Source organism: Podarcis tiliguerta (assembly GCF_965153285.1).
Source record: "Podarcis tiliguerta genome assembly, chromosome: 16".
Taxonomy (NCBI): domain Eukaryota; kingdom Metazoa; phylum Chordata; class Lepidosauria; order Squamata; family Lacertidae; genus Podarcis; species Podarcis tiliguerta.
In genome coordinates this window covers 15,011,144-15,030,426 of record NC_139549.1, presented here as the reverse complement: position 1 = coordinate 15,030,426, position 19,283 = coordinate 15,011,144, and the positions used below count along the sequence as shown (strand labels likewise).

General features: G+C 47.7%; 1 protein-coding gene across 1 annotated transcript in view; it reads right to left on the bottom strand.

The window, feature by feature from the left end:
- Positions 1-13,676, bottom strand: part of LOC310667165 (uncharacterized protein) — a gene marked incomplete at its 5' end in the record, with an annotated part of 34,138 nt that extends 20,462 nt beyond the window's left edge. Inside the window, 10 exons of the mRNA XM_083418889.1 lie at positions 455-531; positions 1,448-1,651; positions 2,139-2,247; positions 2,590-2,804; positions 4,492-4,610; positions 5,795-5,918; positions 7,022-7,190; positions 8,446-8,600; positions 10,588-10,691; positions 13,272-13,676. Of these exons, the coding sequence (XP_083275015.1) occupies positions 455-531; positions 1,448-1,651; positions 2,139-2,247; positions 2,590-2,804; positions 4,492-4,610; positions 5,795-5,918; positions 7,022-7,190; positions 8,446-8,600; positions 10,588-10,691; positions 13,272-13,676 (1,681 nt within the window). The remainder of the gene's footprint in view (positions 1-454; positions 532-1,447; positions 1,652-2,138; positions 2,248-2,589; positions 2,805-4,491; positions 4,611-5,794; positions 5,919-7,021; positions 7,191-8,445; positions 8,601-10,587; positions 10,692-13,271) is intronic.
- Between the last annotated feature and the right edge of the window lie 5,607 nt (positions 13,677-19,283).

Genomic DNA, 19,283 nt, shown 5'->3' with positions numbered 1-19,283 from the left:
ATACATATACTTGGGCAAAGCGTGCATAAAAATGCATATATTAGTGAAAGTAGCGTACAAAAACACATTATATTGGAGAAAATTGCTTTGCAAAAACTATCTATTTTGCCAAAATAGAATAAAAAAATGTGTATATCAGGATAAGTTCACAATAAAATGCTGATGGGTTTTCAAGCAGGCTTTGGAAAAATAAATAAATTGCACACCGATGCAGAAATGTGGAGAACCAAATTTAAGACTGGAAAGAGTGTGCTGACATTTTGTGTCCACGCAAGCACAATAAATTTACATGCCTGTACCGTAGGTGTATGCATATCCCACCGCTTCCATCAATTCCCTCCCCACTGAGATTTAACTTTTAGAGGACCTGGGGAGGTGTCTGAAGCCTGAAGACTGGGGTGGGCAGGTGAGGGTGGAGTGAAATAGCCCCTGTGTCTTTTGTCTTCTTAGCTACCATCTTTGATGGGATCAGACTTGGTGGAGGCAAGAAGAACCTTCATTTGTTGTTCATCCTCTCGGAGGGGTCTTGACCTTAAAAGTAAAAGCGTTTGAACAGAAATAAGCAATACAGGAGGTAGTGATCATGCCCTATGCAGAAATGGCGGAAGGAGATGGGCATGTTTATCTAACCGTCTTAGAGACTTCACTCTGGATTTGTGTAGGGTTTACTCCCTCACCTTTTCTTCTCCCAAAGATATCCCACAAGGCATTTACTGTTCACTAAATGTGTATAGGCTCCTGCCAATCTAGCAGTTCGAAAGCACATCAAGTGCAAGTAGATAAGTAGGTACTGCTCTGGCAGGAAGGTAAACAGCATTTCCGTGCGCTGCTCTGGTTCGCCAGAAGCGGCTTAGTCATGCTGGCCACATGACCCGGAAACTGTGCGTCAGCTCCCTTGGCAAATAAAGCAAGATGAGCGCCGCAACCCCAGAGTCGGCCACAACTGGACCTAAGGGTCAGGGGTCCCTTTATCTTTAAATGTGTATAGGATTCCAGCCTAAAAGTCTTATAAATTCGTCAGTTAAAGAAGGGAGGGGGTGCTTCTTTTAAAAAAAAAGTGTCTCTGAGTAGTATATAGAATTCTGTTTTCTTTCTTAAAGGTAAAGGTAAAGGACCCTGGACAGTTAAGTCCAGTCGTGGCCGACTCTGGGGTTGCAGCGCTCATCTTGCTTTACTGGGCGAGGGAGCCAACATTTGTCCACAGTCTGTTTTTCCAGGTCATGTGGCCAGCATGATAAAGCTGCTTCTGGCGAAACCAGAGCAGCACATGGAAATACCATTTACCTTCCCGCCGGAGCAGTACCTTCCAATCAGCAAGCCCTAGGCTTAGTGGTTTAGACCACAGCGCCACCCGCGTCCCTGTTTTCTTTCTTAGCCAGCCCAATGTGAGGGCAGGGCCACCAGGGCAGAAACCTCCCCAAAACATTAGATATATCTTGAATCTCACCGTCTCTCCACTTCCTCAATTGTCTCTGCAAGTGGGACATTCCGGGTCTCTGGTAGAAAACAGGCAGCAATGCCAGAGATAATGGGAGCCGTTCCATAGATGATCAGCGGCAACGGTGCAAATATTTCCCCAGTCATCTTCACCAGAGGGGCTATCATGCTACCCACACGGGCCATGGTACCCCCCAGGCCCATCCCCGATTGCCTGTGGCAGGAGAGGAAGCAGACATGAAGATCTGCAGTTTCCAGCTCTTTCTAGAGCTTCTGGTTTGAATGTCGATTGCAGTTTGCATAGAGTTTTCTAGGGCAGCATCACATGATACAAAATCAAAATGCAGGGCTCTTCCAGATGACCAGTTTGTTGAGCAGTCATCCTGATTTGCTCACACAAAGCTTAAGGGGCAGCTAGATAGCTTTACTGAACTTTTCATTCTGATTTCTTGGCAGGGAGACTATACAACAATGCATTTGCCATGACTTGCTTGTGAGGTGTTTGTACGTCTTCCTGTTAATCCTTAATTAATTCCACACTTTTCAATAGGGATAAAGGAGAAGTTCTGTTTTCATTTAAAGGCAAATCTACCTTAAACACACTTTTCAAAACAATACACAAACCAAAACTCAGCTATCCTTCAAAATTCACAGTTATCTGAATTTTGCATCGTAGGTTTCCAGGACTCCCTTTGACCCACCTGACCACAGTTGGGAAAAGCTCTCCGGAGAAGATGTAGGCACAGTTGAAGGAGGCTGCAAGGGAGCCTTTGCCGATCACAGCAAAAACCATTCGCAGATTGCTCAGATCTAAGAAGTAAGAGAGAATTGTCAGTTGGAAGCAAAAAATCACAGAGGATAAGGCTACCAATGGCATCTATCCACAATGGATATGCTGAAGCTCTGCTGCTGGAGGAAATATGCACCTGAACACCAGTAGCTGGAAACTGGAGGTAGGGAGAGTTGCTCTGGTCTTGCTTTTGGGCTTCCCATTGGAGCATCTGGTTGGCTGCTGTGAGAACAGGATGCTGGGACTGGGTGAACCATTGACCTGGGCTCTTCTTATGCCTGGGATTGAGGTCAGTGGGGAGGGGAGACACTATATCTTTGCACTAACCAATTTCTGTGCCGTGCTCATAACAAGATCCTCACCTGAAGGCACAAAGATGTTGGCCAGGATGCAAAGCCCTGCCAGGATAAGTGACAAAGCCTGGGAGAACCGGCGGCCCACAAACGTGATGGTCAACACTGAGGCCAGCTTGGCTGGGAAGTCAACAGCGCCAAAGACCAGCTGGGTTAGGTAGATGTTGATGCCAAAGTTCTGCAGGTCCATGGCCAGCCCATAATAGGCAAAGGCGGTGGAGAACCTGGGGTGACAGAGCACAAGTCAGGATGCTCAACCAACACGCCCCAACTTCCTTGCTTCCCAACAATGCAAAAGCTCTTTCTGTCTTGTCTGAAATGGATTCCAATAATCTGCTGGTTTCAGTTTCTGACAGTTCTTTCTTTAAAATCTTACATTCCATTCTCCACATTTCCATATCAGTTTTTATTTTATTTTTAAGCAATCTTGCGAAAGTTCACCAGCCATTTAGTGTGGATTTCTCCAAAGAGTCACATTTGTATGTGATTTTGCACATCTTCGTAAAGCAATTTCCCCCTGGAAAATACAGTGTTGTATGTGATTTTCACTAATATTGGCATTTTAGTGCACACTTTGCCCTAGTATATGCATGTGTGTACACATTACCCGGCTGGAGAACTGCCTTTCAAAATTCAGAGATGCGTGAATGATGGTGCCTGGCACCATCCCTAGGGAAAGCATTGCTCAAACAGGGAGCCAACACTGAAAAGGCCCATTCCTCAGACTTCCTTCTTGAGAAAGATAGTTCAGGTATATGCATCCACCCTACACCTGCCACTGTGAAGACAGATGCAAAGAATTCATTCAGCCGCCCTGCATTCTCCTTATTCCAACCCCCCCCCCCTTTTGCAGCCCCTATTTGTTTGCATGCATGTCAGGGCTGGGTCATTGGCCGGTTAGAACAGAGACTCAAAGTAAAGCTGGCTTTTGATTCAAGAAAATCGCATACAAGCAGGGAGCATGCAGGCATGGCTGCTCTCAGTGGCAATGTTGCCAAGACTAGCTCTTGGCTCCTCCTCCTTCCACCTAAATCTTCTCCTCTGGATGTCTCCCAAACTGGTTCAAACTCTGGCAGGCCCTTGACCTTTCTGAGCTTTCTGTTCGGCTATATGTAAAGCCCTGCATGGCCTTGGAGTCAAAACGGGAGGGATGCTCAACACAGAGGGACCGGGCAGCTGCTGCAAAGCTGGTGCAGCTTTTGTCCTTTCCACCTTCTCTCTTTCAGGTCCAGGGCCTGATTTCTCTCTCTCTCTGTACCCATATACCTTTACCAGTATACCTGAAGAAGCGTCTCCACCCCCATCGTTCTACCCGGACACTGAGGTCCAGCCCCGAGGGCCTTTTCGCAGTTCCCTCACTGCGAGAAGCCAAGTTACAGGGAACCAGGCAGAGGGCCTTCTCGGTAGTGGCGCCCGCCCTGTGGAATGCCCTCCCACCAGATGTCAAAGAGAACAACAACTACCAGACTTTTAGAAGACATCTGAAGGCAGCCCTGTTTAGGGAAGCTTTAAATGTTTGATGTATTATGGTATTTTAATATTTTGTTGGAAGCTGCCCAGAGTGGCTGGGGAAGCCCAGCCAGATGGGTGGGGAATAAATAATAAATTATTATTATTATTGCTCTGTCTTGCTCTCAAAGGGTTTTCTGCCTCAGGGTCTTCTCTTTCCCTCGAGCCTGTTGCTCCTTGCGCCTCCCAGCCTCCCTCCATCTCTGGCCTGTCTCCAGAGTCCCACCACCACAATCTTGGCTGTGAGCCTTCCTCCTCTGCTGTTTTCCTGGGGGAGTTCTTCAGTTGGTGCCTCCTAGCGCTCCTCTTTATCCAGCCAGTCCCCAACATTGCATTGGGGGGGGGGCAAAGTTTGTGTTCCTTTTTTTTGCCCCGGCAAGAAGAAGAAAAGAAGGCACTTGCCAGACAAGGGAGATCCCGCAGGAGATTCTGCGAATAGCAGGTGTCCACACCAGGTCGGCCATGCCGTGGCTGGCTTTGGTAGCGGAGGAGAGCTCCTTTTGCATGCTGGATTGCAAAACCTGAGCAGGAAGAGAGCAAAGTTGGGATAAACCAAGCAGGGGACAGAAGGTCACCAACGCAGCCCTGCAGCTGGATCAGGCCCAAGGCCCATCCAAGCCAGTGGCGTAGCGTGGGGGGTACGGGGGGGCCGGCCGCACCGGGCGCAACATCTGGGGGGGGGGGCGCACTTGCACTCGCAGGTCTCTGCCCCTACCTGGCTCACTCACTCTCTCTCACTGCAGTGCTGGCTGTGCGAATCCGATCCGAGCCGCCGGGTCGCCGCCCACTGTGGAGGGGAGGGTGCCAGGCGTGCGGTGCGGTGCGGAGAGAGAGAGGGGGACTATCTGGGGGAGGGACAGTGCAGCGGGGGGGGGGGGCGCAAATTACTTGCCTTGCCCCGGGTGCTGACAACCCACGCTACGCCACTGATCCAAGCCAGCATTCTGTTCTCCCAGTGGCCAATCAGACGCCTCTTCTGGAAAGCCCCTAAACAGGACCTGAGCACAGCCACAACTCTCTCCACCTGCAATTCTCACCAACTGGCATTCAGAGACATGCTGCCTCTGATTGTGGAAGCAGAACATAGCCATCTTGGCCTATAGCCACAGATAGCCTAATCCGCCCACACTTTGTCTCCCAAGACTTGTTGCAGAATGAGAAAACAGGGTCATGAAATGCTTTACAGCTCCTGACACAAGTTGGCTGACAATGAACCTCAGCTGTGCAGCAAAGCCTTTTGCTTTGGAAATCAAATCTTAATCTAGCAAGCTCATGCATAGCTTATATAGAAAGGTGGTCCACAAATTAAAAGTGGAATGAAATAGTTGAAAGGCATCAAAATATGTTGGCAAATGAGGGACTCGCCAGCCTCCCAAGCTGGATTCGTAATGGCCAAACGATCTCATGGTTAGCTAAATATGAGTTTATTTGGCAACATTCATGAATGAAAAATGAATAACTGAATGAAGTGAACTGAAATGGCTGAGCCCTAGGGATATATGAAATAATACTTCTGAGCATGCTCAGAGTACCTTTCTATCACAGCCAACTGAAGCCAGTCCTCAGGTGTCTCAGGATGGGAGGCCTGAATTTGAACTCTACCGATTAGTTTGCTAGTGCTGTTGCACACACGGCTGCTTCCTAATTTTGTGCCTGTGCAAAAAGTTGCATTTCTTCCTTGTCCTGCATCCCCAGCGTGATGTACCTCCACACTAAGCTTGTCTCCTTCGTTCTTCTTCCCGTTTATTTGGGCGGCTCTCTTGAGGCCTTTCACTGCCTGCTCCTGTTTTCCTGAAATTGCCAGCCATCGTGCCGACTCCACATATAGCCTGCAGACCAAGCACAAGGAAAGGGGATTCTTAGAGCAGTGAGCAGCAATGGGGTATGTGAAGTTAACTCTTTATCAGAATGCCTGCTCAGGAGAGCCAGGCCTAATGAGCACAGCAACACTTTTCCGTTGGTCTTGCCTTTATGAGGCAGTTGTGGAGGCTGAATGTCTCTGCCTTCCCACAGCTGTCTACATCCCCTCCCTCTCCCAGATCCTTCCCAGACAATCTGAGACTATACCAATGTGTCTCTCTCTGCTCTTCCCTCTTCATATCTCTTCTGGTCCTGGGAGACCATGGGGAAGGGGAGCTTGGTGCAGCAGGAGAGAGAGAGAGAGAGACCCTGAGTTCCTCACCAGCCTGACTCATCTCTGCCTTTTGGGCTCCCTCCACTGCTGCTTCCAATTCTGGACTTCTCTCTGCCACCGAATCTCCCTGCTCACTAAACCCTGTTACCTCTTCTGCTTCCAACACCTCCTCCTCCCTGTCTGCTCCCTCGGTCCACCTCTTATCATCCCACCATCACTCCTTGGGCTCTGAGCCTTCTTCCCCTGGGGGTTCCCTTGGGGATTCCCCAGCTTGTGCCTCCCACCATTCCTCTGCAACCCACCACTCCTTGACTGCTTCTGCCTGCTAGAATTTGTCCTCGAACTGTGATTGTGACTCTTGCTTGCCTGGATGGAGACGTCTGATTTTGGCGTGGCTGAAATATACCTCCTGGAGAAAGGTAAGATTCACACCTGCTGCCGCGCCCTCTTTTCCCTTTGGCCCCGCCCACCACTGTCATGTGGCCCCAGGGAAGTCATTCTCAAGGCATGTGGCCCTTGGACCGAAATGTTTTCCCAACCTTGTTGGAAGGATATACTGGGACCGATTTAAAAATGCAGAGTAACCCACAGTGAGCTTGGAGCACCTTCCATTCTCAGTGTTTGGGATTGGGACCTGTGGCGAGCAGGATCCAGCCATGTGTATTACTTGCTGCAAAATGTGTCAAGCCAGCCTTGATGTACGGGGCGGCCTGAGCCCTCCTGCTCCTGAGCTTTGGGCTTCTCTGCCCCAAAGTCCTGCCCTGGTGGCGCCACTGCCAGCAGACCACATTGACCTACCAGGAGTAGAGGAAGAATACAAAGAAAGGCAGGGAGACTGTCAGCTGCAGCCAGCGCCAGCCAGGGATGGCGTACGCCAGTCCAGCCAGGATGAACTGCCCAGAGGTGTAGCTGTAACCGTTGATGGTGCCAACAATGGCACGGTACTTGGTCGGAATCCACTCCATGCCTGGGGAAGGAGACAAGGATACATTTTTTTTAAAAAAGCTGCTTTTTTCAGGTTGGCAACCGATGTCAGAGGAGCAGGGTGAGTAAAAACAATAAAAGTGCGCAGGTAACAATTATGGGTACCACTTTCTTGCCGCGATTCTTGCTGTTCAGGGTAGGAGTCGTACATTAGTTGCCTAGCTAGGATATCGTTTTCTTTCCCCCATGATGCACCTTTGAACCTGAGCTGTTGACTCAAATTCAAGTTGATTAAGTGCCATGGGAGTTGATTGAGTGGACAGGGCACCGAAACACAGAGCTGTTATAGTCACGTAGATTAAAAAGGTGTAGGTTTTTCTTTTCAAATTGGGAGCAATGTTTCAATATACAAAAATAAAGTGTGTAGAAGTGCTGGCTTAGTACAGTTAAAATATAAACTTTTTCCCTTGTAAAGTAGGCTAGTTTCTAAATACACACACACCCTCTCCATTTTCCATCCAGACAGTCATAGAATTATAGAGTTGGAAGGCACCACAAGAGATTCACAGAAGATTGGAAGAAATATACGAACTATTTGAAGAGCAAATTACGCTAGTAGGACTACAAGAAGTTTTGTAAGGAGGAATATATGAAATATTGCAAAGAAGATAAAGAGGAGAGACATTACTTATGATACTTAAATGTAATAGTGAAAGTAAGAAATGTAAATTAAGTGGAAAAGATTGGAAAATTTTGAGATGTGATTGATGGAAATCAAAAAAATTGTATAAGATATAAAAGTATGTTTAATAACTGTTGAAAATGATGTTAAAAAACTAATATATATATATATATATATATATATATATATATATATATATATATATATAAAATAATAATATAATATAGAGAGTTGGAAGGCACCACAAGGGTCATCTAGCCCAACCCCCTTTTTGCCCCATGTGGGGCTCGAACCCATGACCCTGAAATGAAGAGTCTCATGCTCCACCAAATATCCACTTGCAAGAGGCATTGTCAGAGTGCAAGGGCACGTTCCCTCCAGACAAAAACCCCTCAGGGCCAGTGAAAGGTATTGCCTAGGGAAAGGGGGGGAGGTGTCTGAGGAGAGTCATGGCGGCCAGTTTGACAGGCCTTGGGGGCTACCCTTGGCCCTGGGACCTGAGGTTCCCCATGCCTGGTTTGTAGGATGAAATGGAAGTGGGCCTGTTCTTCTCAGGTGGCTTGTGAAGGGCTGCTTGAGGACTTGGCCAGCGAGAGAGGAGCGTCAAAGTACTCACACAGGGAGACGGAGTTAATCGCTACCCCCGACATGGCCATTCCACACAGGAAGCGGAAAACGCAGTAAGCCGTGTAGTTTGGCGAGAAGGCAGTGGAGGTGCCCGCCACCCCCATCAGCAGGTAGCTCCAGACGATGAGGGCTTTCCGGCCAAACCTAAATGATGGAGTTGAACATGTATTAATGTGAAGCTAAGAGGAGCCTTAAAAAACTCCCTTATATACCACATCAGGCCATTGGTCTATCTAGCTCACTGTTGTCTCCATGGAGTGGCTTTGACTCTCCAGGGTTTCAGGCAGGGGAGCTTCCCAACCCCACCTGAACACACCTGGGATGAAACTGGGAACTCAGGTGTGCAAAGCAGATACTCTTCCATTTGGCTACGGCCCGTCTCCCTTCTTCACTGCAGAGATGGGACCCTCCTGATGTTGTTGCCAGTTTGCATTTCTTAGTGCAGAAAGTATTGACCTGTTGTGTGTCCTACTCTAATTACTACTCTGATCTTTCCTACTCTAATTAATTCAGGAGGGTTCTGGAAGCTTCTCTGTGTGAAAGAAACAAGCAGAAGGTTCATGATGTTTGGGTTATTCCTTCAGAGAAGCTGAGTACAGCTGGTTTAAATGGGTTCTCTTATCTCTTCTGTCAAGGTCATGCTGACTATAAAAGGAAGGTCAGAAGGAGCCTGGGTTTCACTTTCTCTTTCTATCTCTGGTGTGTTCTGTATACAGTGGTGCCTCGCAAGACGAAATTAATCGGTTCTGCGAGTCTCTTCGTCTAGCGGTTTTTTCGTCTTGCGAAGCAACCCTATTAGCGGATTAACGCTATTAGCGGTTTAGTGGCTATTAGCGGCTATTAAAGGCTTAAGGGATTAGCAGATTAGATGCTAAAAGGCTATTAGCGGTTTAGCGGCTTAGAAAAAAGGGGTGGGGAGCGGAAAAAAATCTCAAGACTCGCAAGACATTTTCCTCTTGCGAAGCAAGCCCATAGGGAAATTCGTCCTGCGAAGCACATCGAAAAACGGAAAACCCTTTCGTCTAGCGGGTTTTCCATCTTGCGAGGCATTCGTCTTGCGGGGTACCACTGTACAGTGGTAACTTGGTTCTCAAATGCCTTGGTACCCAAACACTCCAAACCCAGAAGTAAGTGTTGCAGTTTGCGAACTTTTTCTGAAGCTGAACGTGCTCTGTTTTGAGTGTTGTGCTGAGGTCTCTCTGTTTTTGCAATTTATTTTGCATTTTTGTGGCTCTTTTGTTTTTGTGAGTGTATGGAACCCAGTTCAGCTACTGATTGATTGATTGTGTGACTGCAGTACATTGTTTGTTGCTTTCATTTTATGGATCAGTGGTCTCGCTACATAGTAAAATTCATGTTAAATTGCTGTTTTAGGGGTTGTTTTTAAAAGTCTGGAATGGATTAATCTATTTTGCATTACTTTCTATGGGAAAGCGTGCCTTGGTTTTGGAAAGCTTTGGTATTGGAACGGACTTCCGGAATGGATTAAGTTTGAGAACCAAGGTACCACTGTATAGTGTTAAGGTTTAGTCTTATTATAAGTTATTGCAAGTTTAAGTTAAGTCTGTTGCAACTGGATTTCTTGTGGAAGGGCCAATCCTGAATGTATTGGATTTGTGACCATTATGCTCATTTGCCTTCAGTAGCAGTAAAGCTCTGCTGGATGAAATATTAATCACCTCTGGTCTATTTATTTATTTATTTTTGGCAATCCTGCAACATGGTTAAGTTTTTACTCTGCTGGCTATATGTTGGAATCTGCTCTGGATCAATACTGAGTAGAATTCTATGACAGTTTTGGGGCTACCATCGTCCCTGCCCACAGTAGCTCTTTAGGATTCCTAGAAATATTTGGACTTGCAGAGAGTTTAAACTTTCAGCATCGCTGGAGCCTGAGAGGCCCACTGGCTTCACCATAAGACCTGCTTTAGGCTCCACCCCTCGACCCAGGTGGCCACGCAACAGGCCACGCCCACATCTCTCACCCACAACCCCAACCACATTGATTTCAAGAGTTGTTATTATACCCCAGAGGAAGGGGACAACCAACCCCCACAGATTGAACTGGGGAATGGGGGAGATTCATCCAGCTTTGTTGTTCGTAGCCATGGCAACCGGCCTTGGACCTCACCTGTCCGAGAGGTTGCCAAACAGCACCGATCCGATCAGCACTCCGGCCATGTAGATGGACTGGGCCATCTGCCTCAGGGTCCGGGAATCGCACACCAAATCCCACTAAAAATCAAGGGGGGGGGGGAGCAGAGACTTTGTGAGAACAAAGGTGGACATAACATTTGAGGCAGCCTCACAGCGGCTTTATTTCTGAGCCTGGAAATCTATTTTCAGTGCCTCATGGAATCTGTTTCCAGTGTCCCAGAGGAAAAATTATGTGACTGGTGAATTTCAGGCTCTAAGTGAAGGCAATGAAAACAATGACTCATTACAAAGGTGCTGAAAACAATGACTCATTACAATCCTTATCATACCTAAATATCCCCCTTTAGATAATATAACTGTGAACAAGGTAGAGTGCTGAAAGAGGATAAGGAGTAACTTAGGGAAGTCATTATTTAAAGAAGCTGCTTACAGTGGTACCTCGGGTTAAGTACTTAATTCGTTCCGGAGGTCTGTTCTTAACCTGAAACTGTTCTTAACCTGAAGTACCACTTTAGCTAATGGGGCCTCCCATTGCCGCTGCGCCACTGCTGCATGATTTCTGTTCTTATCCTGAAGCAAAGTTCTTAACCCGAGGTACTATTTCTGGGTTAATGAAGTCTGAAACCTGAAGCGTATGTAACCTGAAGCGTATGTAACCCGAGGTACCACTGTATTAGTTTGTACATTTACAAATAGGTGCCAATGTTCAAGGTCCATGTTTCTGATGCTGCCGATTCATCCTACCTACTAATTAATAGTATTAATAGTAAGGAGTAATAGTAATAATAAATAATAGTAAGGAGTAATAGTAATGCATAAGGAGGGAGGAATTTGGCTCAGAGGAATACCCCCCCCCCCAATAGTCCAATTTGGACTTAGCAAGCTAGCTGATGTTTGGAGGGTATATTGGGGAATAATAATTTTATTTATTTATTTATTTATTTATTCATTCATTCATTCATTCATTCATTCATTCATTCATACCCCGTCCATCTGGCTGGGTTTCCCCAGCCACGCTGGGTGGCTCCCAACTGAATATTAACAACACAATACAGCATTAAACATTAAAACTTCCCTAAACAGGGCTGCCTTCAGATGTCTTCTAAAAGTCAGATACTGTGTAGTTGTTTATTTCCTTGACATCTGATGGGAGGGTGTCCCACAGGGCAGGTGCCACCACCGAGAAGGCCCTCTGCCTGGTTCCCTGTAACCTCACTCCTCACACTGAGGGAACCGCCAGAAGGCCCTCGGCGCTGGACCCAAGTGTCTGGGCTGAACAATGGGGGTGGAGACGCTCCTTCAGGTATACTGGACCAAGGCCATTTAGGGCTTTAATGGTCAGCAGCAACACTTTGAATTGTGCTTGGAAACGTACTGGGAGCCAATGCAGAATGGATGGGATCTCTGAGGAAAGGCATGGCTGGCAGGAAGCTTGGACATTTTGCTACAGATCCCACTTGTAGACACTGAAATACAGATTCTTAGGCTCGAAAAACGCCATATCATTATGTGCCAGATGTGAAGAAATCCCTCCCTTTCGCTGTTACATTTTGACTCCACACACTCTGAACCTCTGGCTGTTATAGCTGACACCCCTGACAGATCTGTTGCTATAAGGTGCTTTGGGTCTACTAAATTTAATGAGGTGTACAAAAACTGATTTGCTTGCACAAGTTTTATGCCAAAAATATAAAATGTTCAGTCTTGATTGAGCATCTGTTCTGATTTCTTTTGTCTTTTAAAGCGGCTCTTTAGAATTCATCAGCATTTTGGTGTGACTCTCTCTTCTAATATACATATGTGTAATTTTGCCTAATGTACACATTTTTGCAAGCAATTTCCTCATATAATGCAATATTGCATGCTCTTTCTGCTAACGGGTGGATTTTTATGTACAGCTTCCCGCGAGTCACATATTTTTGATCACTTTATTTGGCAAGTGAACAGCACCCAAATCTCTGGAGAAGTGCGAATTTTGAAGGACAGCTGCTTAGGGGTTTGCATATTGTTCCGGGAGGTGTAAATTAGGGAGCTTTGTGTGAAAGGGTGAATGCAAACCTAATATCTCCTCTAGCCCTATGACTCTTTTCAGCTCTGTGAAAAACTGTTGCCTCATTTGTCCATGGCAAGACAGGAACATGCCTTACTTACACCAAGTTACACCACTGGTCTATTTGGCTCAGTATATAGCCTACACAACGGTTTCTCAAACTTGAGTCTCCAGCTGTTTTTGGACTACAGTTCCCACCATCCCTGACCATTGGTCCTGCTAGCTAGGGATGATGGGAGTTGTAGTCCAACAACAGCTGGAGACCCAGGTTTGGGGAACTCTGGCTGCACTGACTGGCAATGGTTTTCCAGGTGCCATTGGGAATTGAAGCAGGGACCTTCTGTATGTAAATAATATATGCTCCTTTTCCTTTTTTTAAAAAAAGTTAAGATTCTAGACCTCATGGTTCTTAACAAAGGAGCTTGGGAAGCTGCCTTCTACTGAATCAGACCACTGGTCCATGTAGTGGACTTGCAGTGGCTCTCCAGGGTTTCAGGCAGGGGACACTCCAAGCAGGTGCTCTACCACTGCACGATGGACCTCCCAGCCACTTATCCTCAACCCCACTCTCTCAAGGATGGTCCAGATAGAGGGCTGCTCTCTCTCACCTCGCTGATGATGGTGTTGGTGAACATGCTCCTGTCATAGGTCCACCCATCGACACATGGCTCAGTGTCCACCACGGCGTTGCTGGGGAGGGAAGCGTTTGGATCCAGGAGCCGCCACTGGGTGGTGACGAAGCGGCGGCACTTCTCTACCTGCTTGTTCTCATCCATCGGGATGGAAATCCGGAGGGAGCTCTCAGCTCCCAGCTGCTGGGTGAGGTTGCCGGCATGGCGGGTGTGGTTGGCCGTGATGCGGGGCCGGCAGTGGTGCTCGGGGATCCCTGCTGTGAAATTCTGCAGGAGGTTGTGGTTGGCCAGAAACATCAGAGGGATGGCCAGGAAGGCGACGCACATCCTTTGGAAGCGGCCCATGCCTCCCAGGTTGTCCAGGATATCTGCAAAAGTCATGGTGGTGTTGGTGGTCAGCCGAGTAGAGTTCCCTGGAGGAGAGGGGCTCCCAGGAGACCCTGATGGGATTCAAGCTTCTGCACACTGGTTGGAGTTTACAGAGAACTGGCCTCTTGTGTTTCAGAAGGCAGAAGCGTGGCAATCCACAGTTCCCAGATGGCGTGGCCTGAAATCACCAAAAGCCCGCTGTCGCCCTTTGCTTTTCTCTTCACCTATCAATAATATTGCTCTTCTCTCCAGCTCTCCTTTATTCCCAAGAGAATTTAAGAACAGGGCCTCTACGTGTTGATGCTGAGAAGATGCCTTCAGTATATAGGACCCTCCTGGCCAATCCACATGCTTTGAAAAGCCAGCACTTTGTATAAAAGCTTCGGGCCGGTTAATTTTTTACCTCTGAGAGCAGTTTCCAAGGGGGCGGTGGCAGCTTAAATGGAAGATGCTCCATCTATTGGGAAAGGGGGAAGTGGACCGGAGCAGTGGACCTTGGCATGTTACATCACACGGGTGACATAACAAGAGCTATCGTGCTAAGTCATTCTCAGAGAAGACCTACAGAGATGAATGGGATTCAGTTATTCCCATTAATCTCAGTGGGTTTGCTTTGAGGACGACTAGTGGTGGCTACAAAGCAGAGAGATGGAGCTAGGGATTAGATCTAGGGATTTGCATCCAGTCTGGATGAATCCTGGATCCTGAAGCTACTAGGGGCTGGTCCATGGATGGTTTGAAACAGCCTTTGATCACCCCCATTGAGTCAGATCCACCCAGAGTGATCTGGAGCTGTCAAAATGGAGGAGAATATTGGGCACTTAGGGTGCAGGAGAGACCCTTTGTGGCATTCTTCCCTCTCTCCTGACTCTCCTCACCACTGAACCCTGAGGTTTGCCACCCATGACCTAGAGTGTGTCTCCTTCCAGCCTTGGGTCTCTGAGGTCAGGGGCTGAAACTGGGGGCATCAGTTTCAGCTGAGATGCTTTGCAAAGCTTTGCACCTGAAATTCAGGAAGAAGAACACTGCTCTCTTGGCCAGGCTTCCAGTATTTATAACATGCCTGGCCAATGCTAAGGCTTCGTGCTGCCAGCCAATCACAGGATCTGGTGTTGCCCATATTCCCTTGCATGCTTGAGCAGAGCTCCAGAAGGTGAACACATCGTGTGCCAGGTAGAACACTAGGTTAGCCATAAGATTCCTCATTCTAGATGCCAGAGGGTTCAATGTACACAGGCCACACTCACCTCTCCATCCTCCAGCAAGAGGCATTGTCAGAGTTCAAGATCTGGTTCTCAAAGGTTCTGTGGAACCAACTCAATAATGCCCAGGCTTCCCAAATGGCAATACCACAAAGACTGCCTCTCCCCATATGAACCAGCCTGGACCCTACAACCATCACCTGAGGTCCTTCTTCCTGTTCCTCCTCCTCCATGAGAGGTTCGGAGGGCGGCAACAGGAGAACAGGCCTTTTCTGTGGTGGCTCCCCATTTGTGCCATGCTCTCTCCAGGGAAGCCTTCATTGTACACTTTTAGGCACCAAGCGAAAATGTTCCTCTTCAACTAGGCCTTTGGCTGTGTCCTTTTAGATGTGTTTGTGGGACGGAGGGTTCTTGTTTTGTTCATATTCTTGTTTTTATTATGTATTATGTATTTTTATTTTGTATTTTTATTCTATGAACCTCCCTGAGATCTTTGGATGAAGGGCAGTTATACACATTTAATAAATGCATCATAAATACGGCATGCAAGTTTATTCACATATCCAGAGGTAAGCAGGTGCAAACATAACACACCATGAGGAAATGAGCTTGTCTGTTGAAATGCTTTTCACCTGTGCTGGCAAGCTGTTCATTAATCTTACAGGGATGTCATACCACACACCTCCCTTTCTTAAAAACAGGAATAGGTATAAGAATAAAATTAACATACATATCAAAGGGAAAATCAGAGCACCAAAATCAATGCCTACTGAGGTCACCAGTACGTAGACCACCATAGAAAGTGGTCTTTATTACCACCGTTCCTCAAGGAATGTACTATATCTTACTAGTAAGAAGTCTTGAGATGTTACATTCATCAGAAGTCTTTCTTTCACAGACATAAACACACCTCTCATGAGGTGCAACTTTGACTTCATTGGTGCCTTCAGTGTCACTTGCAGACACTACAGTGATACCTCAGGTTACAAACACCTCTGGTTACAAACACTTCAGGTTACAGGCTCCGCTAACCCAGAAGTCGTACCTCAGGTTAAGAACTTTACCTCAGGATGAGAACAGAAATTGCACGGCAGTGATGCGGCGGCAGCGGGAGGCCCCATTAGCTAAAGTGGTACCTCAGCTTAAGAACGCACCTTCAGAGTGAATTAAGTTCGTAACCAAAGGTACCACTATAGTAATATGCTCTCTAGGTGGATAAAATTGCCCTGCCCTCAACACGCACTGCCAAACTCTTCATGGGCCCAACTGTAAAACCTTAAATGGCACTTGTTGCACCAGCACTTGTAACTACCTGGAGTCCTCATTTGATATGAACGAGGCTGCCCACATTTCACGGTGACAGCAGCACAGAGCCAGCTTTCATTAGAAGCATAGAGTTGGAAGGGACCATGAGGATCACCTAAACCAGTGATGGCCAAACTTGGCCCTCCAGCTGTTTTGGGACTACAACTTCCATCATCCCTAGCTAACAGGACCAGTGGTCAGGGATGATGGGAACTGTAGTCCCAAAACAGCTGGAGGGCCAAGTATGGCCATCACTGACCTAAACCAACACTGTGCGGTGCAGGAATCTTTTTGCCCAATGTGGGGCTTGAACCCACAACCCTGAGATTTGAGAGCCAGTGTGGTGTAGTGGTTAAGAGTCTCATAATCTGGGGAACTGGGTAGTCTCATAATCTGGGGAACTGGGTTCGCTTCCCCGCTCCTCCACATGCAGCTGCTGGGTGACCTTGGGCCAGTCACACTTCTCTGAAGTCTCTCAGCCCCACTCACCTCACGGAGTGTTTGTTGTGGGGGAGGAAGGGAAAGGAGATTGTTAGCCGCTTTGAGACTCCTTAAAGGGAGTGAAAGGCGGAATATCAAATCCAAACTCTTCTTCTTCTTCATGCTCTACCACCTGAGCTATCTTTAGAATCTATCCACAACCCAGTGTTTCCCAAACTTGGGTCTCCAGCTGATTTTGGACTACAATTCCCATTGTCCCCAAGACCACTGGTCTTGCTAGCTAGGGATGATGGGAGTTGTAGTCCAAAAACAAAACAAAACCTGGAAACCCAAGTTTGGGAAACACGGTTCTAGGGCCTTGGAGGACTTTGCTGTAGGATTGTAAAAAGTGCTTCTGCAGGAGAACATGGGGCAGGGCCAGTGAGGGGTGAATTCTGGGAAGGTGTGTGGCCCTTGAAGAGTCCTGGGGGCCAAATAAAGATCAGGCATCAGAGCTGCATTCATCCTGCACACCTGACGTTTCCCACCCTTGACCTAAATCAATAATCTATCAGGAAACAGAAGGAAGCCAGGCTAGTGGACCTGACCCATAAGTGAAGTCAGTGACAAATAAAATCTGTTAAATACCTGGAGTCCAACTTTTATAACTTGGCTACAGTCCCTAAGAAAGGAAGTTGGGTTGATCATTTCCCTCCTGGAGACTGTGGGCAAAGTTCAGTTACCCAATCATCGAGCTCAACAAGATGGCGGCCTTTAGCCAGGAATGTTTGCTGGAATGCATGGCACGGGTTCAAGGAGCAGCTCATCTGCACTCATCTGTTCATGCGCAGCGAGCTGTGCTTGTGCTCTGCGGATCAGTGGTTTGGGCATGGAGTGGAAAATCAGGAATCAGCCATTTCTTCCACCAAGTTTGGGTGCAATGGGCACTCAGTGCATGGAAGGGGCAGGTGGGATGAGCATCCACTGCTTAGTTCCTACAACAGCAACGATGGGGGACCAATGGCCCTTTAGGTTCTGGTGGACTCCCATTCATTTCAGCCTCACTCTGCATGGCCAGACATCTGGGATGGTGGGAGCTGCTGTCCAAAAGCATCTCAGGGGCCAAAGATTCCCCATCCTTGTACTGCAGGGTACTCAATCTGTTTGGAAGGCCAGCCATCACCTCTCAGCTCACAGGCCGGTTGTGATTACTGATGGAGGGTAAGGCAAAGTCATTCTCAGAATGAAATCATAGAATTTCACGAAGGGACCTCCAGCTAGTCTAACCATCTACTCCAGCCTTTCTCAACCTGTGGGTCCCCAGATGTTGTTCTACAAGTCCCATCACCCCTAGCTAGCAAGGCCAGAGCTCAGGGATGATGGGAGTTGTAGTCCAACAACATCTGGGACCCACAGGTTGAGAACCGCTGCTCTACTCAGTGCAGAATCTGCAATGGAGAATGCAACTGTATCTAGGGGTATAGGGCAGGGCTTGCTGATGGTCTTGGGAGCATTTTTCTGAGCAACACTGCACATTTGGCTCCTCACATCACCCTGCCAGCCCTGCGCTGTTTTGCAAGGCTGGGATCTGATGTGAATGATTCGCCGGGAGAATCCTGTGCTTCCTTTTCTTATGACCCAAGCGGAGGAGGCAACAGCGGTGGGCCATGGGGTGGAGGCCAAAGGCAGTGGCAGCCTCTTGGCGACAACACTATGCTCATCATAAGAAGGGTGGAGTGGGGAGTTGTGGGGTGGCAGCAGCCCCACATGGGCATACACACCTGTGCCAACCCAATGCCAACCCAGAGTAAGCATGGGGGGAGAAATTAGATCTAGTTGGTGCATCATCCTGCACAACGGCTATGTTGACTGGTGCTGATGATGCATATTGGGGGGGCCAGGTAAGCCCTGCCCCACATGATCAATCGCAAAATGCGGCACATGTGCACCATTTGAATGTCAATGTCTAGCAACTTGGGGAGGGGTCCAGCCCCCTCCAATATTTTACTGGAGGGGGCCGAAGGGACCTCAGCCCCTAGGAGTTGGATTCTATGCTTAGAAGCTACTTCTGCTAATTGGAGATATCTGAAAACCAAAGAAGATGCGACAGTAAATGCATCTTCATATTTCACATGCAGGTTTTTTCTGCCTCCAGCAGCTGGAGGGGCTGATAATGATCAGGATCAGGATCTGGCAGAAGGGGAGGGAGAATTTAATCCTTTCCTAGCCCATTGCAAGGAAAATCTGGGCTCTGAAAGTGCTTAGAGGCCTTTTCCAAGAGTGTGCCGAACCTCAGAGCAGACCGCTCTTCTTTCTCGCCAGATTCAAGGCTGCAAGCCTGTTGCTTTTCATCCTGGGGACCTGGGCCCCTCGTGGGAAGGGCTTGGAGAAGCCACTGGCCTCCATAGGCTCCTAATCGGGGAGCCCAGTGTCGGCAGGGGGGGGGAGAGAGAAAGGTGATTCCGTTTCTTTGCACTTGCCAAAGAAACATGCAAACTGACTCAGAGCCGGCATCCCTTGAAAAATGCACTTATCCGAATTTGGCAATGACACTCTCTTGCCAAGTAATGTGTACAAAAAGAATTATGCATATGTAGTGCATACAGTGGTACCTTGGGTTAATAACTTAATTCGTTCCGGAGGTCCGTTCTTAACCTGAAACTGTTCTTAACCCGAAGCACCACTTTAGCTA